The sequence below is a fragment of the Zophobas morio genome, unplaced genomic scaffold (genome assembly GCF_036711695.1).
Source record: "Zophobas morio isolate AGI-343-1 ecotype UQ-CSIRO unplaced genomic scaffold, CSIRO_AGI_Zmor_V1 ptg000023l, whole genome shotgun sequence".
Taxonomy (NCBI): Eukaryota; Metazoa; Arthropoda; class Insecta; order Coleoptera; family Tenebrionidae; genus Zophobas; species Zophobas morio.
The window spans coordinates 9,656,283-9,666,230 of NW_026972128.1; the positions used below are offsets into that span (position 1 = coordinate 9,656,283).

Below are 9,948 nucleotides of genomic sequence, written 5' to 3' on the forward strand. Positions count from 1 at the left end.
TGACACCTTGGCCCTGCGGACTCGCCAGAAGGGCAAATCGAGCGTCTGTCGTTCTTCGTTTCTTTTTCCTCCTTAGGAAGGCTCCTAATTTTGTCTATTATTTCTTGCGCTCTCGACAGTGTATGCACTTGTATGAAAGAACTTCTTCCCGCCATTTTTCAAAAACAAAAAAAAAAAAAAAACACACAACGTAGGTTCTCATTTGTTAGACGATCACAGCCAAGGCCAAACTTTGAATTTTTAAATTTTTCGCGGGCCTTTCAAACTGTTTCAAGGTCAAATTTTAAGGCGGGAAGTTTGGGTTATCACAGAATTTGTTGCCGCGTGACCAGCATACAATGTTGCATACTGTGTTGAGGGTTGCATTTAATGTTGCATAAATACTCATGTGTTTTGATTTAGAACAGGCAAAGTGATCAACTGAAGAAATGGCCGAAAGACGGGACCGCAGTAGCGATAACCGTGACGACCCCGACTTCCGGATCACGGACGTGTGGACAGATCACACGCAAGCCACGACCTCCAATGGTTGCAGAAGAAGCCCTAGCAGGGAACCGGAACGTTCCTCCGAAGGACGTTCGAGGAGCCCTAGCCAGGAACGCGGCAGACGCCGAGAGCGACGCGAGAGGACCCCAGAAGAACGACGCCACCGGTCCTACGAGCGAAGCCGATCCAGGTCCCACGACAGGGGCTGGAGGCGATACGCTTTGGACCTCGAGCGACGATTGGCGACGACATCTTTGCCCCGCCCTTCCTTTTCAGGCACGCGAAAGAAGACTCTGGAGTTCTTGCGGGAATTCGAGGATTATTGCGCCGAGGCGCACACGCCCCCCTCCAGCAAGCTGGGAGAGGTGTTGAAGTGCCTCAAGGGAGACGCGATGACATGGGCGACGGCCAGCCGAGACGGATGGAGCACCTACGAAGACTTCCGCCACGACTTCGTGGAGTTGTATTGGCCTGCACACCAACGCAGGGCCGTGGCTGAGGAGGTCCGGCGAGGACGCTTTGACCCCCACCGAGACGGACTCATGGTGGACTATTTCATCAACAAGTACGGGCTCCTGAAGTCGCTGATGTTACCAGACAGCGAGCTCGACACCATAGACAGTGTCATGAGGGTGTTCCCGGACGACGTCTGGAGCGCATGGAGCACCATTCCACCGAGGGAAAGGAGTTTTGCCAGGGCTCAAGGGTTCCTCCTCGGACGTGGGTCCGGTCGAGAACATAGGGACTCTGACAGAGGGTCGCCCCATCGAAGGCGTGAGCGCCGGTCACCACGACGCAGGCGTCGTGAAGATTCCAGGTCACACGCTCCTGTCCCCGCGTTGCCTGCTCAGGCACCCTTTAACCCCTTTTCGCTTCCTCCACCCAACACTTCGGGAAACGCCCGGAGGACACGTTGGTGAGGTAAACGTGTCTTGGTACACTTGGAATCGGGGGGACGTGTCCAGAAGAAAGAAGAAGATAAAAATTCGATTGGCCTTCCTTTAGGTTAGCGTTTCCAGTCGCTACGCGTAGCTTCGCTCCGAAAACGCTGGGGGACGACTGTAAGGATCCAATTCGAATTTTTAAATTTCAAATGAATTCCCCGCGCGCAAGAAACAGTTGGTGAGAAGAAGAAAAGAAGGTTGGTAATCAACCACACCAAGAAAGAGAGGCATGCGCAAATGTTAGGGTAGTTTTGTCTCGGGTAAAATCGGGCACTTCCTTTTGATCGCTTGGAGAGAACGGTCGATTTCTTTTCGAGCGCTTCGAGCAACAGGTTGTATTTTTAATTGTGAATTATTCTGTGCCTTTTGCTGTTGTGTTTTGTTTTTCCAGTGTTGATCCAGTTCCATTGGAAAACCTAGCAGCCACCGTTGAGCCATTGGGTGTTCCTGATTTCTCATCGTTCTTACGACGAGGTTTTTGTGTTCCTGTTGGCGGTAAGCCGTGTCGAAATCTTCGCATCTTTGGAGAGGTATGTTTTGAACACCTGTTTGGCGGCGAATTTCAAGCCCCGACGATGCTTCTGGCCTCGTGACATCGACGCGTGCGCTTTTTTCCACTAATCTCGTTTTTTTATCTTTCATTTAAAATCCATCGCAGTAGGGCTTTACAGGAAGTGATTTCTAGTTCGGACCATGCTTTATTTAGCTATATTTGTGAAATCTGTATTTTGGATGGCGGCAAACGAGTTGTTATTTTCACCGTTCTTTGTTCAGGCAGCGGCCATTTTGAAGCGTCCATTTTGTTTCTTTTAAACGAGCACATGTTTTAACTGAATCTATTGAACAAAATAACAACATTGTGGGTCATGGGGGGACGTGCCTTTATTCTTTGGATTTAGCACATCGTTTATACAACGCCACAGGATTCATCGTATTTTTGCATCGCATATTTTCGACGCCTATTATTTGGAATGACGAATTCGTCCAACGCCATTTTGCAACTGCAGCTTGTCTGCCATGTTTGTTTATGTGTTTTGTTTGGGGAAATGTATGTGTAATAATGGCCCACAATGCATTTAAATAATTTCACGTTTGAATTTTAACCAATAACTTGACTGGACACGAATTAATATTAATCACATGTAAATCTGTTAACTTTACACTCTTTCACCTCATGCAATTTGTCTTTGTCTCACAATTTAGCTTCAGTAATTTTCTTGGCTGTATAATTTGAATTGAATGTAAATTTCCATGCTCTACAGTTTTGACCTAACATGATATTTTATTTGCACAAAGTCTATTTCACACCAGATCTTTGTTTTATAAATCCTTGCTAAATTTTGATCATGTAAATATTTTGTTGATGAATGTTTTCTCTCATATAAATTATCTGATGTCCAAATTTAATCTCAATTAAGAATTATTTGTTGTTGAATTTTCGTAAGAGTGTGTGGCGAATTTAAATGTTGTTTATTGCTCCTTGTTGAAACTTTAACACTTGTTCGGTTGTCATTTAATATTAGAGTCATAGAGATTGAACATTTAAATAGAATTGGAGGTAAATAACACGATAACACGTAGTGTCGGCGATGGGCGCAGTTCCTAGTTGAGGTAGCGGAATGTGTCGCGCTCTCTGCACATATGTGCAGGCTTTGAACTAGACTTCAGTGGGAACGGTCTTGACGACGAGGTAGTAGTTGACGAGACTTCACCGCTAGTTTTAGGCCGAAACGGCCTGCTTGGACAACATGTTCGTAATGGAGGGGTGATGTCTGGCAGGCTTGGTGTAGATAGAATCACCGTCGCGGGGGAAACCAGCCCAGACCGGGAGCTCCAAACTTCGCTCACGCTACGACACCCCCTCTGGGTATTTTGCTGTGCTCGTAAATGAAATTGATATATTTTGTTTTATGTTTTGTTCGATCGCCACACTCTCATAATGATTCGGGTTCTGCCATCCAATTTACATATGTGTAGGGTTTTGTATTTGTTCGGTTTTCATATGTGTATGTCTGACAATTCGCGAGTGTTTTCTTTCACATATCTTAAGGTGTCTGACATGTAATATGTCGGTGAATAAAACCCCAGGGGGTTTTGGGGAATGAAGACCGATGACACCTTGGCCCTGCGGACTCGCCAGAAGGGCAAATCGAGCGTCTGTCGTTCTTCGTTTCTTTTTCCTCCTTAGGAAGGCTCCTAATTTTGTCTATTATTTCTTGCGCTCTCGACAGTGTATGCACTTGTATGAAAGAACTTCTTCCCGCCATTTTTCAAAAACAAAAAAAAAAAAAAAACACACAACGTAGGTTCTCATTTGTTAGACGATCACAGCCAAGGCCAAACTTTGAATTTTTAAATTTTTCGCGGGCCTTTCAAACTGTTTCAAGGTCAAATTTTAAGGCGGGAAGTTTGGGTTATCACAGCGTTGAACTCTAATTATTATTAGTTGCACACCATGCCAAGTTTTGAGTTCAAACTAAAGTAAACAACAACCATGATTGATGAAGTGGCTCTAAAAATGTTCAAGTCATCCACAAGTAATAAAATTTTATTATTTCAAAACATGTTCTTTGTATCACCAACAAATAAAGAAAAAAATACAGGATCAATGTATGACCCTTGGAAAATACCCGATGTTTTACGAATTTTATATGTACTCTATTCATATACAAGGATATATTATTGTAGTCGATCGTACAAAAACCATCTAACCCATTCTAAAAGAAGGTTATTTAACGCCAATAAGACAAAACCTTTCTGTAGGCACAAGAATTGAATTAATATCAATCATAATTAGTATCAGATCAGCGACAGCTATTGAGGTATTAGCTTGCACACCATTTAAAAACATATTTGTAGGCACGGAATTAACATTAATATTGTATTTTCGTAAAATGATTTAGGTACAGTAACAATATTAGGTTATATTGTATTTATATGGATAAGGTATTCTACAAATTTTCACAGCCTTTAGTAGCAGACTGATAAATTTTAAAACAAATTTAGTGGGCAAAGATGGGAACAATGACTTTCTTTTTACAGTAGGAGACGCAGGAATAAATTCCGTAACAAACACTTATTAGTCAGTCGATTATTTTAGTATGCCTCCGAAAATCTGTATCACTTTTAAGTCGAACACCCTATCCTACGCGACATGAAGAATAACAAACGTCGATGATAGGAATAAATCGTTTATTTTATGCCTGAGGAGGTAAGGATGGCAGTTCGTCTAGTAAACTATACATTTTTTGAGAGCTTGTGTTAACTATCATGAGTCGTAATCAGGAAGCAAGTAGAACAACCAATAAAACTAATATATTTCATGTCTTTGATTTTTAAACCTACTTTTGACACTTCCATTAACCTCTATGAACACATTTACACCTACTTTATGCACCATCGTTGACCTCTGGGACATTCAGTTGCAGATTTATGTACAAAAGTTGTACATAAACACATGTTTCTGTGAAGAAATGACTTCCTCAATAAATCTACCCGTTAAAATAAAATACAAAACGTTTAATCTCCGTGGACCAAAATCAACAACTAGATATGTGTCACACAAAATGATAGTGTACTAGGTTTTCATTTTTATATAAATTTTATTAATTTTGTGTTAGTGTGACACTTTCTACTCTTTAATATGTTTTACTCCAACATTAAAATTCAGTTTTTAGGTAAACACGGACTTTATTTTTCATAAATTAGTGTTAATACACAGTGTGGGATTTTTAATATTCAAATTAATTCAATGTATATAGCTAACACCTGTATTGTTTATGTGAAAATTTATGAATCTGGTAACAGGCTAGATTTTCTTTATGAAATTAATTATGTAATTAGTATTTATGTACGCATAGTGGAGTTCTTAGGCAGGCTACACATTCCTTAGTTCTCACAGACAAGCCTGACATTATTAAAATTAAACCAATCACAAAACTGTTAATAATGAAATTAGTTATTACTGAATCAGAAATCTTACGCAAACAACTTGCCTTAGGTACGGAAACAGTATCTCTTCCTGCTTTAGACGAGAGACGGTAAGCTAATACCCATTTGCATGCATGCAGTTATTTCTAAGTTTACACACGTGTGTACTTAATTAATAATGAATATTAAAATTACTCAGTTATTAATCACCTCTCTATGTAAACGAAGCAAAGCAAATCACCTAACACTCTTTCGATTTTACGACGAACTTCCAGGAAACGTAAAGAAATGCAAAAATAGCTTAAGAGGTCTATTTTGTAACTCTCAACGATCTCGCTAGAGCATCGTTAGCTTACGATAATCGTTTCCATAACGATTTTGGTACCGATGGCGATTTTGTAACAACTATCGTCTCGTTAGATAGCGATCGCATCGTTAGAATGTCATCGTTCCGGAACGATAGGTTTCAGTTGACCGTTAAAAGTGTCAGAACACGTTAGAAAAATATTTATACAATGGAGAGGAACGTTTTGGTGCAAATATTGGTAGAAGTAGAGAGAAGGTAAGTGTAATTAATGTATTTTTGGATTAGGTTATTATATATTTTTTTTACTGCAGGGACAGAATGAGAAATTTGTCTCGGTTTTTAAGAGATGTAAACGACCCCTTCTTCGTTCCAGAAGAATCCTTTAGGAAGACCTACCGACTGTCAAGGCAAGCGGCAAGGGATGTATTTCAAGAAATACTGCCGCGAATGGAACGAGGAAGGAGGGCAACAAGAACTCCGTCAGTTGTAAGATTTATGGTTTCCTTACATTTCTTTGCCCAAGGAAGTTACCAAAAATCTGTGGGCAAAGATCAACACTGCGCCGTCTCGCAAAGTGTAGTCAGCAAATCTCTGAAGGAGGTAACAAACCTTTTAGTGGAAATTGCTCCAAGATACATACAGTTTCCCAGAGATATGCAAGAGGCTATCGCCGTGAAAGCGGGATTTTACGAAAAATTTGGGTTTCCCGGTATAGAGGGATGCATTGACGGAACTCATATTCTTATTTTTCCCCCTCCTGCAGAACATCCTGTTCATCCTGGCAGAGTGTATGTGAACAGAAAGAACAGTCATTCCATAAACTGTCAGCTAATATGCGACTCTAATTTGAAAATTTTAAATATCAATGCTCGTTTTCCCGGGTCAGTTCACGACAGTGCCGTTTGGATGATGAGTAATGTTAAGGAAATTATGAGAAACAACCATATGCAGGGCGATAGAACAACATGGCTTTTAGGAGATTCAGGGTATCCTTTAGCACCGTTTCTTTTGACCCCTATCATTGGAGCTGAAGATAATACACCAGAGGGCCGTTACAACAAAGCACATATTCGTGCGAGGAACTGTGTTGAACGTTGTATTGGTCTGCTGAAATCATATTTTAGGTGTTTGCTCAAAGACAGAGTTCTGCACTATTCACCAGAAGTTGCAGGGAAAATTATATACTCATGTGCTGTTTTACACAATATCTTACGGATAAGAAATATTGAAAATGACGAAATCAACATTGTCTATGACAATGAGAACTACAATAATGAAGAACTGGAATATGAAGAACACAATTTACTGCATGAAGGGCGCATCACAAGAAATAATTTAATACTACAACATTTTCAATAATATATTTATTTTTTTAAAACAAAATAATTAAACTATTAAACAGAATTGTCCAAAACATCAAAATTTACACTAGGATATTTTAATTTAAATTTCATTTCTTTTAATAACACTTCCCGCTTTTTTAACTCAACCAATTTTTTTAAGTTGTTATTAATTTCTTCTAAAGTTCCGTCATTTTTTTCCAGGACTGATTTTAGTGACGAACTCAACGTTTTATTTTTATATTTTTTTTTTGGGACGGGTTTATCTTTGGATGTCGAAGGAATGACGTTGGGTGGGGCAGCAGGAGGTGTATCGTAGGCAGGTATGGGAAAAGTATCGGTTTCAATGGGATCACCGGGATCATCAAAGTCTACACTGTTCTCACTGCCATGACCTAGGACTTTATTAAAAAAATGTAATTAAATATTGAAAGAACGCTGTTGTAAAGGATACAGATACATAATACGATTACGACTCCAAAGTATTACTGCCCATTCACAATGGACATAAGGCATAACAAGTACATAAAGCTTACATAAATATATAAAGTTGAAACGATGGAAAACGTATACGCAAACGTATTCACAGTGGACGAACTTAATTCTTATGCTTATGAACGTTTTATGTAATCCTTGTGTGCGTACACAAAGTTGAAATAAGTTCAACTTTGTGCACAGATTATGTCAAAATTATGTTAAAATCTAGGGACTTTTCAATGCTGCTATTGAATTCCCTTTAACAGGTGGCACTTGGTACTTCACAGCCTATGCTTAGCCGGCAGTTATTCTGTTCTGCGTTTGCGCAGTTTAACAATTCTTACAGAGTTCACTCTGTCCACTGTGAACGTACATAAGCATAACCCAGACACAAACCAAAAACGTAAATTATGTTATGCTCTCGTTCTTATGCCTTATGTCAATTGTGAATGGGCAGTTAGAAGATAATGTTCTAAAAACTACTTAACCAATCAAAACACTATATGCACTATTATCTTTAGCTGAACTATACCAAAAAAAATTTTCCACATGAACTCGTGCCATATTTTTCACGAATAATGTGTCTTTGTTTTATTATTCAACATTTTTCAAACAAATATTTCTTATACTTACATTGTGGTACACCTAATTCAGGTAACGAAACCAACCCCGCAACAACGACTTTCCCCGTAATACCTAGGAGTCGCTGCTCCAGGTCTGTTAAAGTACCTGCAGCAGCTTCTCCACCTCCAGTTCCTCTTTCATACAGTCGTAAATTCCTCGCCTTCTTCCTAACATTAAATTTCCAATCTGCAAATCTCTGGAACACAGTGAAATTTACTTGGGTATCAGACATACGTAACATTATAATTAGATTGCCCTATGTTATATTCTTGGTGTTGTACTAAAAAATACAGAGGTGATGGTTTATAGTGTAACAGTATTTATAAACATAAAACTTCTCAGTTCTCATAATTGACTGATAATGAGTAAACACTATGTTCACTTCATCTAAAACAAGGGTAGGTGTTGGTGTAAGCAGAATAATTGCTAAGTGTAGCATAAATTATAGTAAAGTACACATTTTTAAAAATAGTGTTTGGGTGATTAATTACACATACCTCTCTCCACTGCTTAACACTTTTCTGTGGTCCTCCCACAGAATTGAGTTTGGCCACCAACCCTTCCCAGATCTTTTCCAAAAGATCTGGCTTGTCTGCCACGAACTTTTGGGCCCTAAAATCGGCGTTACTCTCTAACTCGTGGACATAGAGCTCGTATTGCTGTTGGGTGATACGCTGGGCCCTTTTACGTTTGTCCATTGCTTCTGTGAACGTATTGTAAACTGAATTTCGTGTTAGTGTGATTATTTTGATGTTTTTCTTTCATAATTATTGTTTACTTACATGCTATAAGTTATAACTTCACAAAATTTTACTAACTTTCAAAACAAATGTCACACAGAGAACAGCGTAATCCACAGCCTACACAAATTCAAATACTACCGATTCTAAAAACATTAGATTCATCGTTACGCTAACGATTTCAAAGCTTTACGATTACGATAGTGTTTATAAAATTGGAAATTTCTACAATCTCGCTAAACTGATTTTACGATTGCTTCTAACGATTATCGTTTGGGAACGAGATCGTTCTGGAGCGATAAATTACAAAATAGACCCCTAATACAGCTACATAAAATTACACCAAAGAATGAACAAAAAATTAAATACATTTTGAATTGATTCAATATCCTTTGCAAAAACTGAGTTAAGGACAGGAAAATAAAACGAAGAAGTAGTTCTTATTAGTTCCTGCAAATACGGTAACTAAATTTAATTGGTTTCCTACACTTCAAATTTGTTAAAAAGTGCACACACGTAAATACAACAAAAACCAGTGTGGTTTACGTCGACTCAACTTGAAACTGCTATTTTGAGAAGAAATACATTGTGTAGTAGACAAAAATCTGTTTCCAAAACATCGTAAAGTTCAATATTATCTAAACGCTGCTTTTGGTACCATATTTTAAAATTGGTCTAAAGTTATTTAGAGTCGCCTGAAGTCAAAAAACATACAAACAAATTCAATGTCTTAAAAAATGTCGACGAGGATGGAATTTGAAACCACGAGAGCAGAGCTCAAGTCGAACGTTTTAAATACTCGGACATCATGTGCATGTTTCGTCCGCAAGCCAGATATTGGCTAAAATCATGACGGATTCATAAACCACAAGACAAGACTATATTATTTTATAACATTTAAATAGTATTTACTAATCACGAAATGACGACATCAAATTATTGGTGGTGATAAATAGACAAATTCTGGTTAGCGTTTTACCATGTACATGATATTCCTAACATATATCCAAAATTTGCCAACAATCGGTTTGATAGTTTCGGAAATTATTTTTCTAATTAAAATCGACAGAAACGACAGATAGACAAAAACAGAAGGCATA

At 38.8% G+C, this 9,948-nt stretch overlaps 2 protein-coding genes across 2 annotated transcripts; one reads left to right on the forward strand and one right to left on the reverse strand.

The window, feature by feature from the left end:
- The first annotated feature begins 5,793 nt into the window (after positions 1–5,793).
- Positions 5,794–7,026, forward strand: LOC135134021 (putative nuclease HARBI1). The gene is made up of 2 exons (XM_064062587.1): positions 5,794–5,922; positions 5,979–7,026. Exons 1-2 carry the CDS (start codon positions 5,876–5,878, stop codon positions 7,024–7,026), a joined length of 1,095 nt encoding a protein of 364 aa, XP_063918657.1. The 5' UTR covers positions 5,794–5,875.
- A 763-nt stretch (positions 7,027–7,789) lies between these two features.
- LOC135134022 (uncharacterized) lies at positions 7,790–8,922 on the reverse strand. Its single transcript, XM_064062588.1, has 4 exons — positions 8,891–8,922; positions 8,606–8,811; positions 8,118–8,304; positions 7,790–7,845 (listed from the first exon to the last, which is right to left on the reverse strand). Exons 2-4 carry the CDS (start codon positions 8,804–8,806, stop codon positions 7,790–7,792), a joined length of 444 nt encoding a protein of 147 aa, XP_063918658.1. The 5' UTR covers positions 8,807–8,811; positions 8,891–8,922.
- Between the last annotated feature and the right edge of the window lie 1,026 nt (positions 8,923–9,948).

What these genes read in the sequence shown, in the direction of transcription:
- LOC135134021 (XM_064062587.1), top strand. Translation starts at nt 5,876, where the DNA reads ATGGAGAGGAACGTTTTGGTGCAAATATTGGTAGAAGTAGAGAGAAG. An exon ending in TTGGTAGAAGTAGAGAGAAG is followed by an intron (nt 5,923 to 5,978) that starts GTAAGTGTAATT and finishes TTTTTACTGCAG; the next exon opens with GGACAGAATGAGAAATTTGT.
- LOC135134022 (XM_064062588.1), bottom strand. Translation starts at nt 8,806, where the DNA reads ATGGACAAACGTAAAAGGGCCCAGCGTATCACCCAACAGCAATACGAG. An exon ending in GTGTTAAGCAGTGGAGAGAG is followed by an intron (nt 8,305 to 8,605) that starts GTATGTGTAATT and finishes ACTGTGTTCCAG; the next exon opens with AGATTTGCAGATTGGAAATT. An exon ending in TGAATTAGGTGTACCACAAT is followed by an intron (nt 7,846 to 8,117) that starts GTAAGTATAAGA and finishes GTACGTTCACAG; the next exon opens with TGGACAGAGTGAACTCTGTA.